Raw genomic sequence first — 26,406 nt, forward strand, 5'->3', positions numbered from 1 at the left:
ACTCTGCATGTTTTAGGAAGAGTAGACTTCATTTGTTTATTTTATCTGTCACCAATAGGCATTTCTTTAGCACCTACCAGGTGTGACATAAATATAAATAAGTCAGATCTTAAGTTTGGCCCTTAGATGTAGACATGTAAATATATTTTTCAATATCATATGGTAAGTGCAATAATAAAATAGGGTGCTTTAGAACCATAGTGAAGAGTCACCCAGCTGAGGGGCATATGGGAAGGTGGTGATAGGTAAAGGGTGTCTTAAAAGATGAGTGGCAGGTCATTAAGGAAGTAAGAGGATAAATATATTCCAAAACAGGGAGTCTTAAAACAATATGACACATTGGAGCTGAAAACAGTATGCAGGAGGCCGAGGATGACCACAAATGAGGTTGAGAGGTAGGCAGAGTTAGAGCAAGGAGGGCCTTGGATGCCACCCTAAGGATCTGAGATGATTCTGAAAGCAATGAGGAACCACGTGGGGCTTTAACAGCTGAGTCAGCAGGCTACTGGGGCGGGGGGTGTAAATTTCGGATGCCCCTTCCAATTCTCAGCAGAAAAACGAATTAAGATCTCATGGAAAGAGTCCACAGAGGAAGAGTTGATAATATGACATTGAGAAGGGGTAGTAGGGATGAAGAGGAAGAGACTGGGTTGAGAAATGCTTAGGAGATACTTTATGTCAAATTTCGTGACCGCCAAAGTGGGGAGGGTGGGAAACGGATTCCTGGTTTGGGTGGGAGGTGGTGTCTTGAACTGAGATAGGATATTTAGAAAGAGAAGGGATAGAGCTAGGGGTCAAAGTAAGTTCAGTTCTGGATAGTCCAATGGAAATATTTTGCAGACTCTGCATCTGTCATTGCTGATGACAGAATATATTGAAATAAATCATTTCGATAAGTAAGATTATTTTAAATAAGATTGCATCTTACCCACTTGCATAACTCAAAGTCAAATGGCAGAACTATGTCTTATTTGTTACTGTATTCTCAGAGCTGGCTACCCTGCCTGGGGATCTGGGAGAGATTGGCCCTGAAGCACAGGTGATTGGGAAGCCATCGATGGATGAGATCGCACAGGGAGACTGAGAAGAGCAATGACACACAAGAAAGAGATGTTCACGCCTTGGGGTGAGAATTTGAGAAATGTGAGATCTGGTTGCCTTGGGTCATCGATGGGCCCTGTGAAATACCATCTAGATACAGCTGAGCTGCTTTGTCAGTGGTTTTGATTTTTGGTTTTGCCCTCATGTATTTTTCAGATTAACACAAAGGCTTTTACTGATTATGCAGAAATCCTTTTGATCCATCGCTTGATTAGCTTTGCTTGGAAGAAAAGTTGTAAGAAATGGGTGGGTGTGAGGGTAGGAGTTGGAGGGTGGTTAACACAGAGGCAGAAAGCTATTGGAAGCATTTGGGGGTGTGGCTGTAGTTGCACCCTCTGGGGCTATGGGAAGTAAGTCAGATTTTGAAATTACAATGGCAGTAGGGAAACGATTACATAGGTCAGTGTTCTATTGTACAAATATCTCTACTCTGCTTAAATTAAGAGCTATAACTGAATTATTTTTAGAAATATGCAGTCTACTTAACAGAATTCCAAATTTTCTGGTATTCATATGTGTTAAGAGACCACATATTTGATAATATGACTCAGAACAACAATATTTTAAAGAATACAGTATCATTTCAAATAAAGAGCAATAATGGATGATATATTTCAGTTTTAGGGCCACAAGCAATCCACCTGCCACCACTTTCTCTTGCCAATCCTGTTGCCCATTACCACCAACACACAAACCAGCTGCATCAAATAGGTCACTCAAGTTGCAGACCTTTAAGTGATCCTTTAAAGCCTCCTCAAGATGGATTTAATCAACTGTCCCTACTGGTCTTCCTTCTTCTCCAACTAAGGTGATGCATCCTTGACTAGGATTTGGTCTTAACCTTCCAGAACAGGCTTTCTGAGTCAAGTTCTAGAGTTTGAATGGAATGCACAGCAAGTGTTTCTCTGGTTTTTTCCAGTCCTGTTAGTCAAGAGGATAATTTAATACCTGTACCATCTGTTCCTTATTTTGCAAGCACAATCTGATAGATGGATTGGGAGGAGTGATGAAATACTGGGTTTCACATTGAGTGAAGGAGAAAGAGAAACTGGGGGCCAGGAAGGGGAAGGAGAGAGAGGGTGAACTTGGAGTCATGTGAAATACAGTGGGATTGAGCTCTCTGAATCTAACATAGATCAAAGCATGCACAAAGGAGTTTCATGGTAAATAGTTAGGAGTATAGATTTACATACCTTTTCAAATTAAGGTCTAAGATCAGTATTTAAGTTTCGAAGAAACCCACACACATTAAAGCATATGGGAAAAAGCAGATTCCTGCACACCTGGAGTCAGCTATTGTTACAAGTGGTAGGTGCTACTGTAATTATTTCTTGTGTTGTAACTTCTGTTCATTCAAGCCTCCGATAGCTTTTTAAGATGAGGTGGGAGAATTCTGTAGCTGGTGCACTATTTCCACGGACCCGGGCAATTCTCTAACTAATTAAGAAAGGATGAGGGCCCTTGGGTTAAATTTCAGTTAAGAATTTCCCCGCCCCACTAACTCCGTTTGAAGTATCCATTCTGTCTTTCAAAAGAATAGAAGGCAACTATTGTTTAATAAACATCAGTGAAGCAATAAAAAAGGCACATAACAAAAGCATCCCAGGGAGAGGGGGGTTATCACCCGCTATTCCTACCTAGATCAAGGGAGCACAGTGATATCACCAAGTATTTTCCAAACTTGCCTGATCAAAGCATCACAAATGGTGGACATTGATTCACAAGCTCTTTACTTTTAGAGATTGAGATTCAGGACATCTGTGGGGACATGGGGTGAAGGGGATGGTAGAAGACTGAAACCTATAACTTTACCAAGTGCTTTTTGTGTGTCTTAAGAATGGGCAAGTTTGCAGATCGCTGATATGATCAATGAAGAGCTCATTGGTGGCTCTTCTCAGAGACACCACATCTTATCAGGGTTTAGTAATTCCTAATCTAACCAGTTAATCACTGCAGTGACATTTTTGTCTAGTGGCTTTCTAATGAAGCATACTGAACTTGCCAAGGACAGAGTAAAATATTTTTTCGCATGTGTTAGAAAACCAGAAAGAGTTGAGTACAAGATATTAATCAAACATGGTGTGTGTGTGTGTGTGTGTGTGTGTGTGTGTGTGTGTCGTTCCAAGTTTCTAGTGGACTTTGGTAAACATTTTTTTGACATACCAATGTCCTCATCTGCAAAATTGGGCTAATAATGCCAACTTCAGAGGGTTTCCATGAGGACTGAAGGGAAGAGCATCTGTAAACCACTTAGCACAGTGCTTGGCATGTAGTAAGCATTTCATGAAAACTTATTATCGCTATTGTCAGTTATATACTAGGATTTAAATCTTTATGATCAAATGATATTATGACTAAAAGTTTGCCTTAAATTTTCATACTTTTTATAAGTTATATCTTCAGACAACTTAGTTCTGTGCCATCACATGCGATTTTACCCAAATGGAATTTTTCTAGAATGCCTAAAACTGCTTTATTATTTCATAATTCTCAGAGCTACAAATCCTGCAGATGTCTTGTTTGATCTGTACAATTGAAAAAAATGAATCAGTTCTAACATTCGTGCATCTAGAGATTACACAAAAATCTAGATTTCCAGGTTTTCTGAGGAAAACGAGACATTTAAGCACATGGGCCCTTTGTTCTCCTGTTGGAGAACCTGCTGGCATTGAGTACGGCTGCCCCTTTGAATGGGGCACACATGCTCTTGCCTGTCCCCTAATTTATATGACTCACCTGGCCCTTGTAGGCATCTGAGTTTGTCATCTCTGCACCCAGGATGGTGTCTTATTTTCTCATACATCTGCGGATCGTCAGCTCTCAGACTGGTTAGTAGGTCATGAGTGGACAGATGGGAAAAACAGCAACTTAACTGTCCCTCACACCAACAGACTGTTTCAGCCTGTCAAGCCTGCACACTCCCAGCTGAATATGCATGGGTCCCGGTTTCCATGATGCCCCCAAAGCTCCTGAACACAGTCTGCCCCCAGCCGGGCACCCAAGGTCAACTTCCACTCCTGTCCAATTCCACCTTCCTTTGCCAGCCCTGTTTCACTCTTCTCCAGCTGACCCAGCTGCATCCCACCCCACTCTGCAAACCTGCCTTATGTTGCCCCACTCGGGGCCTCTGCCCTCCTTCTGTACCCCTTCCGCAAAAGGCTACCCGTCTTTCGAATCCACCTTGATAGTCCTTGCTTTGTAAGTAAGAATGACAGTATCCTGTAAGGCCTAAGCACGTGCCCTAATTCTGCCCCTGGGTGTACAGGTCTCTGCCCCCTCCCCACCACCCCCCCCCCCAGCACTCCCCAGCAGAAACCACGTCACGGTCATCAGGGTATCACCGAGATGGAGTTCCTGACATATTGCAAGGTATGCTCTCAATATTTAAATACAGGAACACATTTCCATTTTAAGGAGGAAATGCTTCTAATTAATAGTCTGTTTCCTCATCCTACTACAACATGAAACCTTATTTTTCATCAAATAGTGTTTCAGCCCTCCTGATAAAGCTCAACCGAACATTAGCCTTTATCATATCATTTACCTAGTGTCTGAGAGTATTAATTCTTTAACTGAGAAATGGGGATAATACAACCTCTGTGGTCAGAAGGATTCAGTGAGTTAGCTGCAGATAAAGTGCTTAGCGCAGCAAACATGAAGGGCGTGGCTATTATTACTATGTAGAAACCCACCTAGTATTTAGAAGCCAGTTTAGAAGTGTCTTCCTTCATTCTATTTTTCTAAAATACTTCTTAGAAGAAAGCAGGTGGAAGATTATAGTTTGTGTGCCTGGCTAAAGAAGTGCATTTTGCTCAATAAAATAAAGCAAAGTAAAAGGTTATTTAAAATATCAGTGGTTCAGGCAATAGTAGCTTTCTTAAAGGTATGCTTCTATAGCCACCACGGTGATGCTTGATTCAGCAAAAAGATCACCAATCAGTGTGCAAACTGGTGGGCAAAAGTGTGTTGAACAGGATATTGATAGTCTCACAGTTTCAACCCAGAGAGTATTTATTAATCCCAAAGAGAGAAAGCTCCTTTTCCATTGGAGAAATTTGGTGGATGTCACTTAAACTAAGTGGTCAAAATTACCATCACAAAAGCAAAACCATAACTCACATGCAGTATGATTTGTAAAAGCCAAAAATAAAAACAAAAAAATAGAAATAAAAAAATTACCATCACCATTATGGGTCAGATAGACCCTTCTGAAGTGATGTAATAAGGAGATAACATCACCTACATAATATACTTGCAAAAAAAAAAAAAAATTAACCTGACTCTACCAATGAGAAACCAACCAGAGAAATCCAGAGACATTAATAAATATAGCACATAGGCCTTGATCAGATCCTCTTTAGGAAAAATGAGCACAGCCACAAAGATCCTTATCGGGATGACCAGTGACGTTTGGATACATGCTGCAGATTAGATAATAAAAACAGGGCAAAAGGCAACTGTGACTCAATTATATGTTCAATGACCAGCTCTTTCCTGAAGATTCCGGGAATCTGTTATAAAGCCTCGCAGTGTGAAAATTACATGTATAGGTTTGCTGCATTGGATTGGATTAGAGGATTAGAGTTTTTGTACAAAGAATGTGCTTCTGGGTTGCAGTTGTATAAATGGGTATAAGAACTCAGCAAAGAATGTAGATGCTAATCACACCCACCATGCAGTGCAGTGTTTGTGGGTTGTCTACGAACTGCACAGACAGTGCTGGGGAAAAGTTCCCGGATGACAACCAGCAGGACAAAGTCCCAAAGCAGGGCGCTTGCTTTATTTCGAGCTTGCAGGAAATGTTGCCTAATGAGAATGGATTGCTGGGAAAATCAGAGTGCGATTTCATTGTCCTTTTGGTACGGCAGCGGGGATGAGCAGGCAGCTGGCGGGAGCGTCCCTGGCTGTCTGGCGTGAGACAGTGCCGTATTAGCCTCAAATACGGGGAAATCAACCAACCATGTGCAAGACTGGCTGGCAGTCATTAGAGACATCCAGTGTTTGGGCCTCTGTGTTTCAGGGGGTGATAGGAGCATTAACAGCTTACTTTTAGTTTCAGAAGCCAGAGATATTTTCATTACTGGTATCCTCAGGCATAGACTTTTTAATTTAAAAAAAAGAAAGTAAGTTCAGAATGGAAATCGCCTATCACTACAGGAATGTCTTTGCAGCAGAAACACATTATGGTTTACCTGTCAATCTCACCATCGTGCCGGCTTTATTGTGTCTGGACTGGGGAAGCAGCAGCAGGGAAGACAGGTGAGGCGGGGTACACAGAAGGGCCTCTGGAATCGCTAATACCTCAGAAAAGCTGAAGGCTTAATTCCAAAGTGGTTTTGAGACTTCAGGTTTCTTATCTCTTGGGGCTAATAAGAAAGCGACCATTCTGGCTTAGAACTTCCCTACTTCCTCCAAAGCCATAATGTCCCACTTTTTGGATTTTTTTGGACAGGTGTTATGGTAGATTCAAGTTGGCTACAAATTCTGTCGTCACTCTCCCCAGCAGGGGGTAGATTTTATTCCCCCCCCCCCCCCCCTTTGAATCTGGGCTCTCTGTTGAGCCAAGAGACTGTGCCAGAGGTGCACTGAGCAATTCCAGGCCTGGCCTTTCAGAGCACTGAGCTTCCGCTTCCTCCCTCTTAGAACACTTTTGCCAGCAGCAGGGGACCCTCCCTCTTAGACCCCAGCTCCCATGCTGGGACGGGGTCAAGCACATGGCACGGAGGTCCTGAGCCAGTATGGACTGGCAACTCATGGGAAAGCCACGTAGGACAGACATTTCAGCCCAATCTTGCCCCGTGACACCCTCGTCACCCCCTGCCGCAGAAGCGGGCCAGCAAAGGGTGGGCTGCTCAAGAGAACCGCAGAATCGTGACAGAGAATAAGATGTTGCCTTAGGCTGCAAACTTTCGGCGTGGTTTGCCCTGCAGCAACAGATACCTCAAATTTATAAACGAAAAGTTTCACGAGAAGGAAGATCATCTTGCTAACAAAGCACAGGTCAGAACACTTGCCGGGTGGGAACAGAACTGTTTCGAACACACGATAACATCCTTTATCTTTTAGTGGCTTTGACCTCAAAACCAGCCTCAGCTGATGTCTTCTGGTGTCCAACACAGAAAATTCAGAAAAAGAAAAATCTCATTCAAATACAGCTTCATCCTGACATGCGCGTTTCACACAGACCTTATTTTTTAAACAGAGTTTATTGTATTTAATACATTATAAAATTTGAAAAATTGTAGGAAAGCAGCAGACTCAAACTGGAGCAAGTCTAACAAGTAATAATTCTGGCCCCTTTGCAAAACTGATCAGTTTAAAAACAAAGTCATGTTCACATCTGTGAGGCGGGCAAAGAAGTGTGACTTCTGTACAAACTACATTTAAAATTTCATGTCTAATGTCTTTCGAATGCAGTGTGCTCGTGAAGAGTTTTTCTGAAGTCCTGCCCGTCCCGCCTAAACAGAGGACAGGAAACCTCCATCCTGCAAATAAACTCTATTCAAGGTGTTTTTTTTGTTTTGTTTTTTTTAAAAAAAAAAAAAAAAAGGAAAAAGAAAGACAAAGGAAAAGGAAACAATGGATGGCTGTTGGCAATGAAAACCGTAAGGAGATGCGTCCTCACTGCTCATGGCTTGTTTATCGGTCAGAGGCCTTGGGAGGCCCAGGACACTTCACGGCCATCACAGCACCAACTGTAGCTACCACCTTTTTGAAACGTTTTTTTTTCCTTTTTTTTTTGCATTTCCTACCTTTTGACATATATATATATATTTATATATTTTTTTACACCTTGAGGATATCACTATTCCAATTGTTCCCATATGAATACAGGTGTGGTCTCTATTGGATATCAATGTGTCTGTTTATTCAATTTTAGGTCCAGGACTTGGTTTTGTTGTCCCAGCTGCACATAAATGTCCCTTTTTTGTTTGCGTTATTTGTTGTGTACGTTTTTTGTTTTTGTTTTTTCCTTTTTGCATAAGAAATCTGTCCGTTTAGTCCAGAGGCTCTTGCTTTATCCGGATGACAGAGGGCCCGCGGGGCGTCCGCCTCAGTTCCCGCCGCAGGACGTACTCGCTGAACTGGGACGAGTCCACCCCTCCTCCACAGGAGGCCACGATTTCAAATCCTCTCTGCTGCAACCTCTCGAGGACCTGCACAGGGCCAAGACAAGCATCTGGTTAGGGGGACACAGGTCCTCTGGCCACACGAACAGCCCAAAGAGGTGTCCTGAAGTTTGAGATCTTGTGCAGCCCTGGTCATTCTTACCCACCCCCCCGAGTCTCTCTGAGTTTCTGCTTTCAGAGGAAGGCCCTGCACTAAAGGGCAGGAGGGATGGAACGGTTGTGTCCAACACCCAAAATACGCCTTCACATGCTTGCCGCTCACGTGCCGGTTCATTGAATAGTTACAACCACCTTGCTTATTAATGGGTGGTCAGCCCATTTCATACCCGAGAAAACGGAGGCTCATAGCCTATAAGTGTGGGAACTGGATTTCCAGCTCAGCTCCATTTGGCCTCAGATGCCATGTTTCTTGTAACATGCAACACTCCCTTCTCTGCAAAAAGAGAGGGTTTACCTTTCAAATCTCATCACTAAAGTATCTTCTATGAGATGATAAATGATATGGCCAGACAATGATCTGATCTGAATCTACTCAGCCAGTGAGTCATTCTCAACCCATTCACTCTCAGCGCCACCACTGCTGAAGTCTGCCTGTACTAACTTCATATATTTCAGTTTGGAAGACGGATGTAATTTCAATGGCAGAACCAATGGATTGCTGAAGACAGTCGAGGTTTATCTACAAGTTTTCGAGTTTGTGGCATTTGAAATAGATTTATTGCCTTGGGTGCATTCAGGGAGGCAAGAGTAATTGCAATGGTTGGATGTTAGAAAACATATCCAAAATAAAGATATTCTAAACTTCTCATATAATAGTAACTTCTCATAAGCTCTTCAGTTTTGAAATCAAATACCTAGTGCCAGAAAGATCCCTGGGTTGGTCACCGACGTGTCCGATGGTCTTAAATGTAGGAGACAATTCCTATGCTCTTAGGCAAAAATACAGAAAGTTGATCTACAGCATTGTTTCCTTAGGAATCCAACAAACACTGGACTTGCAAATGTTCCCTGGGATTCTGGGTATAATTAAATTACTTCTACACCACTCTAAAGGCAAAATGACTCAATCATAACTTAAAAAAAATTCTGGTTTAAAATTTTGGGGGGAAATGAAGTGGGATGTTATTAACTTTTAAAATGTACTCAACATAAAGCAAACCCTTACTGTTTCCTCTTAAATTATTATTTTTTGGTTGTCTACTTTTATGTGGAATATAATTTGCTATTTTGCAAAAGAGCTAACTAGAGATTAGAAAACAATAGAGTGAACTTTTAGAAAACTACAACTTCTAATGCTGGCCAATTAAAAAAAAAAAAAAAACCAAGGGGCGCCTGGTTGGCTCAGTTGGTTGAACATCTGACTTCAGCTCAGGTCATGATCTCACAGTTCGTGAGTTCAAGCCCCATGTCAGGCTCTGTGCTGACGGGGCAGAGCCTGGAGCCTGCTTTGAGTTCTGTGTCTCCCTTTCTCTCTACCCCTGCCCTGCTCACACACACACACTCTTTCTCTCTGTCTCAAAAACAAATAAACATTAAAAAAAATGTTTTTAATGAAAAAAAAACAAACCCCAAGTCTTTATGAGAACAAAATGAACATTCTAACCCACAGTGCTCTTATTTCTGTAGATATATCCACAGTGCATATGCACACCAGTCAGCAAGGGACAGAACGAAGAAAACAATCCCTATGTTCAAAGTCAAGATGTGCTTTGGTGGTAGTTAAATAAAAAGGTGAGGACCCAAGAGCTAAGACTTCTCCAGCAGAGGCAGGAATGTAGCCTTTCAGCAAGAAAAACCCCAGTCTGCCTGGCCAAACCACTGCACCAGAAAGGATTCTTTGCCTTCACTGGGAGAGGAATTGAAAAGGTAGAAGCTGTGAGCAATAAAGAACCTAACTCTGATATTGTTTGTCTTGCAGTGGTGGAAGGTTGCTAAACTGTTAAATGTGGAAATCCCCAAGCTTCCTCCCTAGGGGGATATCATATATGTAATATGATAATTATTCCATATGACCCAGCAGTACCTTGAATGTGCTCAAAGCTTCTTTCAAAGTAATGCAAACAGCTATGCTCCTTGGCCATTTCTTTTTAAACATCAATTTGTTAATAACAAAATTCCTTAAAGTTAGTGATCACTTGGGAATATTAAATCACTCCAGGGCTGGGCTGGAGGTATCAGGTCTTGTGTGTCTTATCCCAAAACCTGTGAATGCCTAGAGGACGGTGCCTATTTCTTGGTCGGTGGAGCAGGAAGCTGGAGTCATCGATTACGTCGTGGTCGTGTCATGGCTGTGTCACCGATGATGTTAATCCAGATGAAAATGTCCACATCTGATCAGACTTGAATGACTGGGAAACTTGTCAGGCATATGAATTTGTCCCACAGCCTGAGTGGTGGGGCTGGGGTTTTGTGTGAGAGATGGGGCCCTAGAGAAGCGATGCTGTCCCGGCTCTGATGGGCACTGCCTCCTCCCTCCATCTGGAGGGGGGCTGGGGCAGGGATCGTGTGTAGGAGGCAAACGGCTTTCAGAGCTTCAATTAACACCGGGCCTTGCGGGTACACCTCTGGCCCCATCCAACCCAGCGGCCATCACACTGCCTGCCAGCGTGTGCCTTTTTCTAGCCCTCCCAAGACACAGCTCCTGCCAGCATCTCCTGTTGTTTTGTTCTCGGACGCCTGTTCGTAAATTTTAAAAATTGTAAGTAGTGGGGTGCCTGAGTGGCTCGGTCAGTTGAGCGTCTGAATTTGGTCATCATCTCATGGTTCATGAGTTCTAACGCAGAGCCTGCTTCGGATCCTCTGTCTCCCCCCCCCCCCGCCCCTCCCTCACTTGCTCTCTCTCTCTCAAAAATAAAATAAACATTTACAAAAATTATAAATAGTGGAACAATCTTCAAGAGGCAGAATGGTAGAGTGGGTGCTTCTAGTCTTTGAGCTGTGGGAGGGGTTTTATTGGGTCAATAAAGGCATGGGCCCACTCCAATTAAAAAGAGGTTGGGAGGGGGGGTGCCTGGGTGGCTCAGATGGTTGGGCGTCCAACTTCGGCTCAGGTCATGATCTCGCTGGTTTGTGAGTTCGAGCTCCGCGTCGGGCTCTGTGCTGACAGCTCAGAGCCTGGAGCCTGCTTCGGATTCTGTGTCTCCCTTTCTCTCTACCCCTCCCCTGCTCACACTCTGTCTCTCTCTCACAAATAAATGAATTTTAAAAAAGGGGGTGGGTGGGAGAAACCCCAAGCCCTTATTCCATTGACTTCAAATCGTTTTGAGTGACCTAGACCTGGAGTTAAGACCCAGATGTGCGTCTGCTTTCTCATCAGCAAGAAAGGGGGGCTAACGGCGCTGACCCATGAAGACTGTTACAAGTAGACAAGGCACATACAACCCTTGGCACGGGGCTGCCACACATTAGTTACGATGATGAGCAGACCAACCAGCGTCTAAGGGACTCAGCACCTCACGTGTAAACCCACCTTCTGAATTCCACCTGTCTCCTCCCATAGACTTCTCCATCTCAGAAAACAGGAATCCCATCCATCCAGTTCCTGGGTCAAAAATCGTAGTCATCCTTGGCTTCTGTCTTAGAACCCACAGCCACTGTCAGAAACCTTGTTAGCTCTACTACGTTCCTGACATTCAGAATCGGACGCTTCTCAACTGTTGCTAACTGGTCCCTTTGCTTCCCTCTGCTGCCGGAGGATTCATGTTCGGAGCTGAGTTACATCATGCCACGCTTTTGCTCAAAATCCTCAAATGGCTTTTACTCACACAAGCAAATGAATGAAAACCAAAAGAAACCAAAAAAAAAAAAAAAAAACAAAAAACTCAGGGTGCTTCCCGCCGCCCAAGAGGCAATCCGTGATCTATTCCCAGCCACCTGCTGGCCTCGGGTCTCAGGACTCCCTGTCTCTTTCTTCAAGCTGCGTGGGCTCTCCTTGATACCCCTCCTCACACCATGCCGACTCCTACCTCGGGATCTTCACAACTTGCTGGGCCCTCTGCCTGGGACGCCCCATCCCAGCTACACTCTCTTCTCACTACCTGACCACCATTTCTGTTGGTTACTGTTTGGCTCCCTCGTCTTTCCCAGAATGGAAGTTCCCTGAAAATACAGCTATTGTCTATTTCTTCGTCTCCTAGCGTTCCAGTGCTCACACGGGCACCGGCTTGTAATGTATGTTCAACAAATACCTGTGCAATGATTGAGTGCCCAGAGGGTGAACAGGCCTACCTACCCAGAAGTGATGCCACATGAGAGTTTCCCAGCTCTCTGGACGGAAGGCACTGTGTGAAGGCAAGGTTAAGTAACAGCATTAAGAGCGACATTCGATTCCACACGGTATATGACAAGGCTGTACCTGGACCGAGTTGAGGTGACAGTAGCCATTCAGTGGAAACCTAATGACGTGTGTTGAGTCATGATTCCAGCCTGCGTTGACAGAGTTACACATCACATCGCCGATCTCTGGAAACACTTCTTCTATCAAGGATTTGTCACCGCTGAGCGTGATCCTTTCTCCGAGGTCTGGGGCGACACGCACCACTAGGCACTCGCAGGGCCTTGAAAAGCGACCAGTTTCTCTGTCCTGCTTCCATCTTTCCATCTCCAACAACATGGGCTGAAGCTGAAAATATTTTGCCTCTTCATATAACAAAGTGTAGTCCTGGCAAAACAAACAAAAAAGGCGTTTCATAGCGCAAAATACAAACACGAAGCGCTGAAGATGTCCACAGGTAAGAGGTGATTTTTTTCCACCTCTGTTACTTTGATAATCAAATCTGCGTGTGAATTTTTCACTCACAACACAACTCCACGTGCATTCATTCATTCCTTCATTAATGCATTCAGCGATGATAAAAAGAGATAAGAGTATTAGGGGCCAGGCAGGCCCTCTTCTAAATGCTCCCCATAAATTAAACCCTGTAGCTCCCCCACCCCCCAACAGCCCTGTGGATTTGGAACCATTATTATTCCCACTGTGCAGATGAGAAAACGGAGGTGAGAAAGGCTGAAGCCACGACTTTTCTCTTTCAGTAAGGAGTGCCTCTGGGCATTTAAAATTCGTGTGGTGAGAATCCACTTTACGTCCTCCAGAAGGAGCCACATGTAGGTCACAGTGAGGGAGGCGCAGGCTCACTATTCACGGGAAGCCCACGCTCCCCGTCATCTTCGCTGGCAGCTCAGAATTCGTGGGAGGCAGGGGGCAGCACGAGGCGGGAGGGCGGCCGGAGATGGTGGTGGGTGGGCGCCTGCAGGGCACACGCGGGGCGCGGTTTTGACCTAAGCGTGGGTGCTGATCTGGGATGGTCTGGGGGAGGCGGAGGCACCGCCCTCGACGCTGCCATGCTCAAGGGACGGAGGCAGACATCAGTCCATGATCCCTGCCGGACAGATGTGCACGAAAGGAAACCCGTCCCTTTCTGAAACCACAGCCACCCATTCTTTGACTCTTGCCTTAAAACAAAATCTACTGAATTAGAACAGAAATCTGGCCAGCAGGTATTAACACGCACACGTGTCACTGAATGGGAGGCCTTGGGAGGCAGCCACGCAGGAAAAGGGAGGGAAAGGAGGAAAAGGGAGGCAGCAACGCAGGAATGATGTTATCAAGCAGGTCAATACGGTCTACGCGTAGCTATGACCACAATCATCTCCGGGTGTGAGGCAAGTGGGACACTTGTCTGGACACGTTGACTGAGAACGTTTTAATGAGCTGACACAGGCGTGTCTGCTGTCCCTCCTCGGGCTGGAGCTGGCAGGCGGTGCCTGGTGCCCGCGGCAGAGCCGCCCTGAGAGCCTGGGGCCCGAGCACAGCCCGAGGCCTCGGCCATCTGGATGGGATGGCGCACGGAGAGGATGACCAAGGAAAACGGGTTCTATTTGGCACTCTGCTCTTTTTCTTGCAAATTAAGTGGCAAAGGCAGCAGCGGCAGTAGCATCATGCAGGGCTTCCAGAGAAAAAAGCATGGACAGGTGAGAAAGTCCCAGCGGGCCTCCAGCCGGGTCTTCCGCTTTCTGTGGCGGGACACCTGGGCCAGGTGAAGACGCTGCCCCAGATGCCCCTCAGCAGAACGGATCGCTTCGGTGCTCGGTCTTCTCCCAGCAATGCCATTATTGCAGGAGTCCCGGTTCCCTGCTGGAGAGGAGCCCACTGCCCTCATCATCTTCCTTGCACATCCTGGCACCTGACCCACAGGAGGTACTGTTTGGTTTGAGGAGAGGAGAATAAAGCTGAGGTGTGGCCACGCTTAGGAAAGGACAGAAGTGAGGCCCCCTCAGCCTGAGGGCGGGAGTGGGTAGATGGCCGGTTCCTCCTGGATACCTGGGACCCCCACTGAAGTACATCAACCATGAGATGCTGACCTCAATCTTTTACTTACTTATCCAGATGACAGCTCTCAAGGAGATTTAAAAACAGCATTGATAGTCGACAAGCAGTAGAAATGAGAACTTCTGCTACTAACTTTTTATTTTCCTATGAGAATTAAAAATTTTAGCACAAGGCGTGCCTGGGTGGCTCAGTTGGTTAAGTGTCTGACTTCGGCTCAGGTCATGATCTCGCGGTTTGTGAGTTCGAGCTCCGCATCGGGCTCTGTGCTGACGGCTCAGAGCCTGGATCCTGCTTCGGATTCTGTGTCTCCGTCTTTCTCTGCCCCTCCCCTGCTCACGCTCTGTCTCTCTCTCTCTCAAAAATAAATAAACGTTAAAAAAAATGATAACACAAGAAAGAATCTGGACTCCAGTGAAAATGTGTCATCAAGTCTTCAAATCTGAGACTGCTTAAAGCAGTCTTAATGACCAACTTTGACCCTCTGGAGGAATCCTTTCAAACACTGCTGAATAGTGACCATTAGCCTTTGATTAAATGCTTCCAGTGATGGGAAGCTTACTATCTAACAAGGCACAGCACTGACTTTATTGGCCGCTCTGATGGTTGTAAGTTTTTCAGTTAGAAGGACCTTAATTTCCCTGTAGTTCCAACTTACTTGTTCAGACTCTGCCATCTGGGGTTATATGATCCTAAACTTTCTTTGACCTGTTAAACCTTCAAACATCTGAACACAACTGTTACGTCTTAGTATTATTCAGGCTGAAAACACCCCATCTTTTCAGCTCTTTTTCATTCGTTATGACTTAGAGGTCCTTCAATATCTGATGTGTGCTTGACTTGGTCAACATACTTCTGAAAACCCAAACCCAAACGACCTAACATTTCAGATGTGATCTGATGAGCACACTGTGAAACCTTCATTCTAGAACGGACATTCTAACCACTATTAAAGCAGCCTGCATTCATTTCCTATGGCTGCTGTAACAATCACCACACATTTAGTGGCTTAAAACCACAGAAATTTATTCTTTTACAGTTCTGTAAGTCAGAGGTCTAAAATGGGTCATTAAGGTAAGAGGTCTAAATGGGTCTGGACACTCTAGAGGAGAATTCGTATGCTTGCCTTTTTCAGCTTGCAGAGGCAGCCCACATTCCTTGGCCTGTGGTCTCACATCACTCTGACCTCTGCTATTGTCACATCTTCTCTGACTGTGACCCTCCTGCCTCCTTCTTTCACTTGGACCCTTGTGAGTGCACTGGGCCCACCTGGATTATCCACAATAATCTCCCAATCTCAAGACCCTTAACTTAATTAATCACATCTGCAAAGTCCCTTCTGCCATGTAAAGTGATATATTCCTGGATTCCAGGAATTACGATGTGCACATCTTCGGGGAGGGGCATTATTCTGCCTACCACACGACATCAGCCTGTATTAACTTTCTTGGCTGTCCTGTTACCCTATTAGTTTATAGTTTGCTTACTGTGGCGTCCCCATACCTTTTCCTAAGAGCTGCTACTGAGCTAGGCCCTTCTCTTTCAGCATTTGTGAAAAATTTTAAACCCTCCATTATGTATCCCTCTTCAAATTGTTGGAATTTGTCCCAACATACTGAGAAAATGTGGATTCTTTCATCCAATGTTCTGCTTTCTCTCTCTCTCTCTCTCTCTCTTTTATCATTTTGAGCCAGGTGTTGTGTTTCTAGATGGAGTAATGATGACACGGCTACATGCAGACCTTGGTTCAGGTTGATGCTCAGGTAGTAAACGAAGACTCTGGATTCTGGCTGTTCAAATAGTTATAAAACCTAGAATTCGGAGATCAGTCAGCCCATAACTGTGGCATTTGCTGGGTGTCTTGTTGAAATGCCATGTGTTTGGGTGGGACTCCAAGGGGAAGGCTGGACATGTGGGAGGGCCCAAGTCTCTGTACTGCCCAGAGATTCTCCTTAACTATTTTGGGCTCCAGTCTCCTTATCTATAAAATGAGAGGAATCAATTCCTTCGAAGTTGCTTCCAACCCTGATATCCGAGTCTATATCCATGACAATGTCCTGACCCACCAGTTTGTCTACCATAACCTGAAGGTAATGGGGCTAACAGGACTTGGGGTTACAGATCCTCCAATGCTGACTCTGAATCTTCACCCTCTTTACTCCCTGAGTTCACGAGCCACATGGGTAATCCACTCTGAGGTCTGGCCATGGCCTGACAGAGTGCCTCCCTATACGATGCTGCTCATGTTCATTGTTCTCTGCTCCTGAACAATGAGGGAAACACTGGCCGTTATTAGACTTTTGGCTCTGCTCAGTGATTTCTCAAGGATTCTGCCAGTGGTTACTGAAGCGGAGTTTAAAGGGGTCCCCTGAAGACCATCTTGTACCCTGGGATATATCTCACGGGGCCCGGTCTTGAACTCCTTCAGGCCACCAGGTGTTCTTTTACTCTCTTGACCATCTGGCTTCATCTCTTCCTTTACTGTGCTGTTCCTTCCAGTCTCTGGGGTGGAGCGCCGTCTGCACCGGGGCAGCGGATGCTGGAGAACAGCCGAGCGCCGGGCTCCCCTTGGCCATCGGCCCCCCACGCTGACTTGCCTCCAAGCGTCTGCCAGCTCAAGAACTAAAAAGGCCCTTCTTGTTTTTGTTATCATTTTCTGCACGGTTAAGCTCACACTGGCCATTCGCTTTCTTGGCGGGTTCCTTTATAGTCGTCTTTCTCTACTTCCTAACACACGCTTCCAGTCTCAGCTCGTCGGAGATCGCCCCGTGGAGCCGACTCATACCCACAGCTGCTTTTCTTAGGAACCTCATCCTCCTTTCCTTCCTCAATTGGGATCATTTAATTCTACTGTCTAAATCCCGTATTTTTTAGAGTTTACCAAGTTTCTCTTTAGATCCCCTGACCTTGTGTTCATTTCCTTCTGCTCTCTTGAATCTTCTGAAATCTTCTTTCCTTATACCTTGGTTCCTATCTGGCAACACCCACTGTTCCTTTCTTTGGTTGTTCCTCTAGACAACGCTGTCTCTTATCCCTAAGGTATGAGGTGGAAATGGGCAGGAGTTTATGGGGCAGCAGCAGGTGTGGCCCCAGATTTCCTTTTGAAGAAAATGAAACCCAAAACTACATTTGCTTTTCAGCAAAGCAACTGCAGAATGTACTAGATGCTGTCACTCGTCTGCCCTGCTTCTATGCCAATTTCATCTTCCCTAATTAGGAAAGTATCATCCATATTTCTTGTGTAGCCTCACATTCAGGTAGAGGGAAATAGATTATTCACAGACCTATTATCACATTTAAAGAATTTTAAAATCCTAGAATACATATTTTTAAAATAAAAATTTTTTTGAGATTTACAATAGTTTTTCGAGGCACAGAAAGATCAAGATCCCATTTTACAACAAATAAATTGAGCTTTTCTAGGACCTTGGAGATAAGTACACGGTACATAGGTATGGGTGGACTTCAAAATGCAAATGGACCCATGTCTCAAAAGCTTATTTCTTGATTAAATATTTGGAATTCAGAAAACATTCTCCCTAGGGGGAGGAAAGTAATTTACACCGTGTATTAGTTTCCAATTGCTGCTGTAAGAACTTACCACAGATTTGGTGGTTGAAAACAATACAGATTCACTCTCATACAGTTGTGGAGGTCAGAAGTCTGGAATGGGTCTTGCCGGTGGGGCTGCCTTCCTTCAAAAGGCTCCAGGGGACAATGCGTTCCCTTGCCCTTTCCAGCTCCTAGGGCTGCCTGCATTCCTTGGCTCCTGGCCAACAATCACATTCCTTCCTTCATCACATCTTCTCTGACTTTGACCCTCCCCACTCCCTCTTTCAGTTATAAGGACCTTTGTGATTCCGCTCTGCCCACCTGGATTATCCAGGATATTCTCCCCATTTCAAGACCCTTAACTTAATCACAGCTGCAAAGTCTCTTTTGCCCTGTAAGGTAATATATTCTGGGGATTAGGATGTGGACCCCCTTGGGGACCATTATTCAGCTTGCCACACACACTTACTGATTCCACCAAACAGTTCAGAAATTCACTGAACTCCTAATGGCCTTGAAATTTTACACAGCAGTTGGCACATCCTTAAACTCCAAAGGCAAATCAGTCACTTATTCATTTTAAAATCTGTTAAACGTGCCGGATGCCATGCTAGGCACTGTGGGTTCTGGGGAATGAGTCCAGTTCGTCCTGGGAGCTCCAGTACCTCTTCACTGCCCTGGGGCCTCCCAGGACGCACTTGGCTCCCTAGAAGGCAGGGCATGTAAATATCAGGGGACCCACAAAGCAGGGACACCAAGAAGATGAGAGGAAGTGAAGGATTTTATAGTTTACATTTCACAAATAGCATCCAGGTAGTAGTCATAAGGAAAATAAAAAAAAATCTTTGCGGGACTTAATTTCCTTTAGTTTCAAAGATTTTTTTCTTTCCTTCCTTCTTCTTTCTTTCTCTTCTCTCTCTCACTCTCTCCCTCCCTCCCTCCCTTCATTCCTTCCCTCCCTCCTCTTTTTTTCTCTCTCTCCCTCCCTTTTCTCTTTTTCTTTCTTTCTTTTTCTTTCTTTCTTTCTTTTTCTTTCTTTCTTTCTTTTCTTTTTCTTTTTCTCTTTCTCCCTCCCTCCCTCCTTCCTTCCTTCTTTCTTTCCCTCATTCCTTTCTTTCTTTCTCTTCTCTTTCTCTCCCTCCCTCCCTTCATTCCTTCCCTCCCTCCTCTTTCTTTCTCTCTCCCTCCCTCCCTTTTTTCTTTCTTTCTTTCTTTCTTTCTTTCTTTCTTTCTTTCTCTTTCTTTCTCCTTCCTTCCTTCCTTCCTTCTTTTCTTTTTAGGTGGGAGGTGGGCCACCATAATTTTTTCAGTATTTCAGGTTTGGGGTGTCTAAAATTCTTTATTTCCGTAGTTATGCAATACTTTTTTCCTTTTTTTTTTTTCCTTTAAAAGGACTTACTATTTTTACAGCAGTTTTAGGTTCACAGTTAAAATTGAGGGGAAAGTACAGAGGTTTCCCCTATACCCCTGTCCCCACACATGCACAGCCTCTGCCATTTTCAACATCTCCCACCTGAGTGGTGCATCTGTTACAACTGATGGACCTACATCACCCAAAGTCCACAGTTTATACTAGGGTTCACGTTTGCCCTTGTACATTCCATGGGTTTGGTCAAATGTGCAATGATATGTGTCCACCTGTTCACCCCTCCCACCCCTCAATCCCCTTTCTTTTCTTCAAAACCTAGAAAGACTGGCTCCCTTGCTCCTTTTCCCCTGCTACCAACTGATACTTCCGGCCAGCAGCACCAGCTCACAGTTTCTCCTGACTACTCTCATTTTTCTCGTGAGCCGGGGTGGGGGGAAGGTGGTGGAGGACACCCAGCCTGAGATTTATCCTGATGGCCATTAAAGGAAACAGAAGTGGCGGCAAGAGTCCCTTCTGTACCCGGCCACTGTCTCATCCCCCACCACCTCCGGATCTCCCGGAGAAAGGCCACGTATACACAGCTGACCAAGACGGGGTGCTTGAGGCAGAGCAGAGGCAGACCCATCTGCATTCTGCAGCCACACCCTGGCTTGGCGAGTCAGCTGCATACTAACTGCAGGAGTTACGGCTCATGTGTAGGGCCGGGTGAGGGCAGGGGCTAGAGATGCGATCCGAGATGGTGCCAGGGCTGCAGGCTGGCGGTTCTGCCTGCCTCCCACTCCTCCTCCTCCTCGGTCGCTGCAGCTGGCCCTGCTTCTGAGGGAGTGTCCTCGGGAGAGGGACAGAAGTGGCCCTGGGCAGGGGTGCCAGGAGTAACAGTTTCTGCACCAGGGACATAAATACTGGGAGGCAACAGCTGAGACTAGGGGCTGGGGCAGCCATCCTAAGTGGGCACTCTCTTAAGTACTGAAGAAGAGACTTCTTGGGGGTCTACCCAGCTCATCACTCTTTGAGAGTGCCTTCTTCGAGAATGTCCGACTCTCAGGAGTGAGTGACTAGAACGTGTGTCTGGGTTACCACAGCTGATTGGCTAAAGCGTAAGCATCAGAGCCACCTGAGCCAGTCAGATGGTCTCTGTAGAGCCAAGGAAGGGGAAAGAAACCCTGGGCAGTATTGCAGTGGAGCCATGGGCATCACTCTAGAAGCCCACAAACTCTCATGACTGAGGTCCTCAGAGCTGCCCTGCAAGTTCCAGCCCTGAGAGAATGCTCCTGCTAATTCTATGAGGTAAGCCAGTATCCTTCCCATAAAAACTTCCTTCCTCTCATTCTTTCTGGTTCTCACCTGGGGCTGATTTTGACCCCAAAGGACATTTGCCAATGTCTGGAGACATTCTGGGTTGTCATAACTGGGAAGGAGGTGGGTACTACCGGCATATAGTGGGTGGAAGCCAGGGATACTGCTCAAAAGACAGCCCTGCCATACAGGTGTGCTGTTTCGAAGGGACATATGCACCCCAATGTTTATAGCACCACTATCCACAATAGCCAAAGTATGGAAAGAGCCCAAATGTCCATCAGCAGACGAATGGATAAGGAAGACATGGTGTAAAGACATGCACGCACACACACACACACACACACACACACACACACTGGAGTATTACTCGGCAATCAAAAAGAATGAAATCTTGCCATTTGCAACTATGTGGATGGAACTAGAGGGTATTATGCTAAGTGAAATTAGTCAGAGAAAGACAAATATCATATGACTTCACTCATATGAGGACTTTAAGACACGGAACAGATGAACACAAGGGAAGGGAGGCAAAAATAATATAAAAACAGGGAGGGGGACAAAACAGAAGAGACTCTTAAATATGGAGAACAAACAGAGGGTTACTGGAGGGGTTATGGGAGGGAGGATGGGCTAAGTGGGTAAGGGGCATTAAGGAATCTACTCTTGAAATCATTGTTGCACTATATGCCAATTCGGATGTATATTAAAGAAATAAAATTAAAAAAAAAAAAAAGCCCTACCACAGAAAATTAGCTGGCTCAAAATGCTAATAGTGCAAGGTGAGAAACTCAGCTTGACCGAGATCATTTTTGTTGCAACCTAAGGAAGACATAACTCACTCTGACCGATGGTCAGTCCTGGCATCAGTAACGAGTGGGCCAGCATTCAGACACCTACGTTTGCTAACATAATGTAATGTGAAGTGCACAGCATCACCAGAGATGTATCCTCACTGAAATGTTTAGCTTAGACTATCAGGCCTTCAGATGAAACTTGCAGTTTACAGGAAATTAGAGGCTAGAGTAAAGAACTAAAGTACGCATGACGAGGCAGCCAGACAAATCCAGACGGGGCGGGGAGGGGCATTCTGTGGGGCACCTGGCCCTGTTTCTTCAGTGAGTTAGCATCATATAAAAAGCGATGGACTAGGCTAGGTAATAAAGGGAAGGGACATAGTGGATCCAACATGTGCTCTTAGATCAGATACCGTCTGGGAAAAACACTTGTAAAGGACATTTTGGGGTCAACCTGGGAAATCTGAATATGGTTCCAGTATTAGAGGAAATGAGATTTTATTGAAATAGGAAGGTAGAGATTGTTGTCTGAAATAAGGATAGAAAAAGATCCAGAAGGCCATGCACTAAGGTTTTGACGCTGGTAGTCTCCGAGAGTTGGGAATACGGGGTTTAAAGTTTTTCTGCCTGTCTACCATTTCAAATCTTCTACAATGTACATATACTTTTTCTATAATCTTAAAAGGTTATTACAAGTAACTAATACATTTTTTAAACTTAAGCCAGGGATAGGTAAGTTGTGGGCTGTCTGATAGCAAGTTTTTTTTTATCTAGGAAGGGTGGGCATTCATCAGCGACCACAAAAGATGTCAGCAACATGAGGGACCCTTACCAAAGATGTTCAGAATGAAAGGCTAGAGAGAGGCAATTTTGTGGTTCCCAATCAAAAAGGGAACCAAAGATCTGGACTCATGGTGTTCCAGGAAATTCAACTGTGTGTGCACGCCCTGTACAATACATGTACATAAGCAGAAGATAAAGCAACGATGAACCAGTCAGTATGATGGGGGGGGGGGGTAGTGAAGGGAAGAAGGACAGTCATCTCTGTAATAAAATAGGGCAGAGAAGCTCTATAGTCACTTATTTAAGAGAACAGACTCCAGGGGCGCCTGGGTGGCGCAGTCGGTTAAGCGTCCGACTTCAGCCAGGTCACGATCTCGCGGTCCGTGAGTTTGAGCCCCGCGTCAGGCTCTGGGCTGATGGCTCGGAGCCTGGAGCCTGTTTCCGATTCTGTGTCTCCCTCTCTCTCTGCCCCTCCCCCGTTCATGCTCTGTCTCTCTCTGTCCCAAAAATAAATAAAAAACGTTGAAAAAAAATTTTTTTAAAAAAAAGAGAACAGATTCCAGTGGCTTTCAGTGGAAGCAGGGCACAAGCAGCTGCCACTTAAGTGACGTTCTGAAATATGAAATTATCTAAATTGTTAAGCGGGTATCTAGCTCATACAGCGTATTTGCAGAATGGGGTTTTAAGGGGTGCAGGATGCCGTGATGTCAACGTTCCATGCATTCACTCAACCCAGCAGCAAACAGCTGGAGAGGGAAGCAGGAAGTCAAGGAACACTTCTCCCGGCAAACCCAGTCCGGACAGTCTCTCCTCGTGCTGTGCTCCTTCTCCAAGATCAGGAAATAGACTCCGATGAGGAGGAAAGCACCTACTGTGTGATTCAGGGACGGACAGACTGAGAGCTCATCTGCATGCGCGTCTGCGTTTGTGACTCCCGTGAACTGCTGCGGTTTTATCGTCCGCCACAGGAGCAAATGGCCACCTCAGCTTCCCCTCTCCTCCTGCTGCTCCTCCAGGTTCCAGAACACCCTGGAATTTACAGCCTGTCGCCCAGAGGCTCTGTGGAAAACATTTCAGGGCCCTGCGAGACGTGCGCTTCATCTGCCAACCTTTTTGTCTTTTCCCCCAAGTGTGGGCCACAGCTAAAGCCTTAGCCAATTAAAGGGTGTGTTTTGCACTTAGAATTGATGAACAGCGCGCCTTTCAGGGCCCCGGAATCCTGAGGGAGCTTGCAAGGTGCGGAGAAGCAGCCGTCCCAACCTAGCCCCCCTCAGGACTGACCTCAGGGACCGGCCACAGCTTAACTCCCATGAGGAAGTCTGTCTCTCAGCGTCTAACTTGAATGCTCTTGAAAAAGAAAATAACACCTGCCATGTTTAAATGTGTTCAATACCGAGCTCCATTTCTGGAACATCGTCCAACTGAAAACAAGTGGCGGTTATCATGTTCTAAACGTAATTCCCCATCAGTTGTTTTGTACTCCTGGAGTCTGCATCTCTTTTCAACATGGGATTACAAATTAATATTTTACCCTCAGAAGTTACTCAGGATGATGGCATTATATACGTTTTATACCTCCCATTTAGTCCTATAAATTAAATAGTATATTGCAATCTACTTACACTTAGCTTCTGGTCTCCTGTGACTGTTTAGACCCTTTTCTGTTGTATTTAAGTTAATTAATACTGAGTAATTCTATGCGCCCAGCACACAATGTCCTTTAGAAAAACATAAAAATGTCCCTGCCTGTGAGAGTCTTTTACAAAGTAGAGAGTCCTGATACATACATAAAACATCCAGAGTTCGAATATAATAAAGTATATGATGAGGTATGAACCAGAATCTGGTTTGAACGTGGGACTCACTTCATTCATTTATTGATCCATCCACGCACTCACTCACTCACGCCACAAATATTTACATGCTTAGTATGTGCCAAAGCTGCACCAGAGTGACAGCCACTGCTGGCCAGCTTCGCCAACAACTATTCCCGGCCCCTATCCCTTGCTCATTTCTCTCTCACTGTAGAGGCTAGAAGAGAAAAAAATTACTTTCTTAGCCTCCTTTACATCTCGGGGAGGCCCAGTTCTAGCCAATGACCTCTAAAGGGAAAGTCTACTGGGGAATCTTCTGACAAGGACACAATCTTCTGAGGTAAAGAGTCTCTTGCCCCATTTTCCTGCTGTGAAGGAGGAGGTGATGCCTGGAGCTGGGGCAGGCAACTTACGACCTTGAGGTGACAAGCATGAGGCCGAGACATCAACGCTGAGGACGGCAAAACAAAAAGACAGTTCTGGTCCTCGATGACACCACAGAGCAGATACCACCGTCCGTAACCATGGACCTCGGACTTCTTATGTGAGAACAAAACTAATCTCCATGAGTTTTTAAGGCACTGCTGATTGGGTATTCCCACATCTGCAGCCAAAAGATTGTGTGACTTACAGGTGGGTACACAGCACTCAACAATGGAGACGAATGATTGCAAATGTACTGTGTGTGACCACAGAGAATCACAGGGCGTAGGCGAACCTAGGCTGGATTAGGCACGGATGGCTCAGTGATGAATACAATGAGCCCTAAGTGACAAAGGCCAGGAGAAGAGCATTAGGCAGGCAGAACGGTCTCTCTGAAGGGAACAAGAAGATGGTATGTTTGCAGAACTAAGAGAAGTCCTGTAGGGCATATGTGTAGGGTAAGAGTCGAGGGGAGCAGGGGCCAGAGCCTTCTGGGCCTCGTGGCTCTGACAAGGATATGCTGCTTTGCTGCGTGAACAACGAACGGGAAACCTCTGCACAGCTGTAAGCGGGAGCTTATATGATACACCATTTTCCCCCAAAAGTATCCCTCGGTGAGGGATGGGGCTGGAGACGGTGGAGGATGGGGAGAGGGAGAGGGTATGGCTATAAAAGGGCAACAAGAGGGATGGTTGCCATGATGTAAATATCACGTGCCTTGACTGTATCAATGTCAACATCCCGGTTGTGTTGCTATGCTTCCATTTTCCAAGATGTCACTCTCGGGGGGACCTGGGTAACCAAGGACCTCTGTATTATTTCTTATAACTGCGTGAGAGTCTACAGTGATCTCAAAATAAAAGGTCCTGACACTGCATAGGATTTTCCCTCTCCCTCTCTCTCTGCCCCTTCCCAGCTTGCATGCATGCACACTCTCTCTCAAAAATAAATAAACATAAAAAAAAAGTCTAATGAGAAAAAGCGTCTCTGGGTTTCAACATGGAGAGTGGACAAGAGGGGGAAATGGTGGGAGAGGGAAACCAATTATGAAGGCACTCCCAGTCATCCAGAAAGCTGAGCCTTGGATAGGGAGGTGGGATGAGAGAGGTGAACTGATTGGAGAACTATCTGGAAGGTACTACGGACCGGCTCACTGATGGATCGTGTGTGGGCAGTGAAGAAGAAGAAACAGTGCAGAATGACTCCCAGGTTCCTGCCTAGAGCAGGCAGATAGATTCTGACGTGCTTTTTTAGAGTTTTTTTTTTGTGGTTTTTTTTTTGTTTTTTTTTTGAGAGAGAGACACACAGAGTGTGAGTGGGGAAGGGGCAGAAAGTGAGAGAAACACAGAAACTGAAGCAGGCTCCAGGCTGTCAGCACAGAGCCCAATGTTGGGCTCAAACTCACGAGCTGTGAGATCATGATCCGAGCCAAAGTCAGATGCTTAACCAACCTGGTGCTAAGCCATCAGGTGCCCCGAATTCTGATTTTTTTTTTTTTTTTTATGGAGATGGGACACAAAACAAGGGAGCAGGTTCCACGGTGGGGGGAGGGGAACGGGGGGGAGGTGGAGGCGGGGATGGCCACCTTGTGACTGGGCAGTGTAAGGACCCAAAGAACTATCCAGGTAGAGATTTCTGAGGGGACATCTGGAAACGCAATCCTCTGAAAACAGAACTAAAAGGGGTATTTCCCTTCCCCGAGTCCACCGCATTCCTTCTAGGAAAACATGAGTGAGTAAGAAACCGCTGCCCACTGCTGACGTATCACACTTTCAGTCCTTCTCCCTCTACTCACTTACTTGCTCTCCAAGATGCT

The 26,406-nt window shown here is 45.5% G+C and overlaps 2 protein-coding genes across 4 annotated transcripts in view; one reads left to right on the forward strand and one right to left on the reverse strand.

Moving 5' to 3' along the window:
- Positions 1-1,787, forward strand: part of TAF4B (TATA-box binding protein associated factor 4b) — a 179,024-nt gene extending 177,237 nt beyond the window's left edge. The window contains exons 15-16 of the transcript XR_006195060.1: positions 990-1,126; positions 1,720-1,787. The gene's annotated coding sequence lies outside the window, so the exon portion shown is untranslated. The remainder of the gene's footprint in view (positions 1-989; positions 1,127-1,719) is intronic.
- A 5,501-nt stretch (positions 1,788-7,288) lies between these two features.
- The window catches only part of KCTD1 (potassium channel tetramerization domain containing 1), a 93,207-nt gene continuing 74,089 nt past the window's right edge, over positions 7,289-26,406 (reverse strand). For all 3 annotated transcript variants that reach the window (XM_042909618.1, XM_042909616.1, XM_042909617.1), the window contains exons 4-5: positions 12,586-12,891; positions 7,289-8,258 (exon numbers count right to left, since the gene is read on the reverse strand). In XM_042909618.1, the coding sequence (XP_042765552.1) occupies positions 8,100-8,258; positions 12,586-12,891 (465 nt within the window). In that variant the 3' untranslated portion in view covers positions 7,289-8,099. The remainder of the gene's footprint in view (positions 8,259-12,585; positions 12,892-26,406) is intronic.

This window comes from Panthera leo, chromosome D3, assembly GCF_018350215.1.
Source record: "Panthera leo isolate Ple1 chromosome D3, P.leo_Ple1_pat1.1, whole genome shotgun sequence".
NCBI classification, from domain to species: domain Eukaryota; kingdom Metazoa; phylum Chordata; class Mammalia; order Carnivora; family Felidae; genus Panthera; species Panthera leo.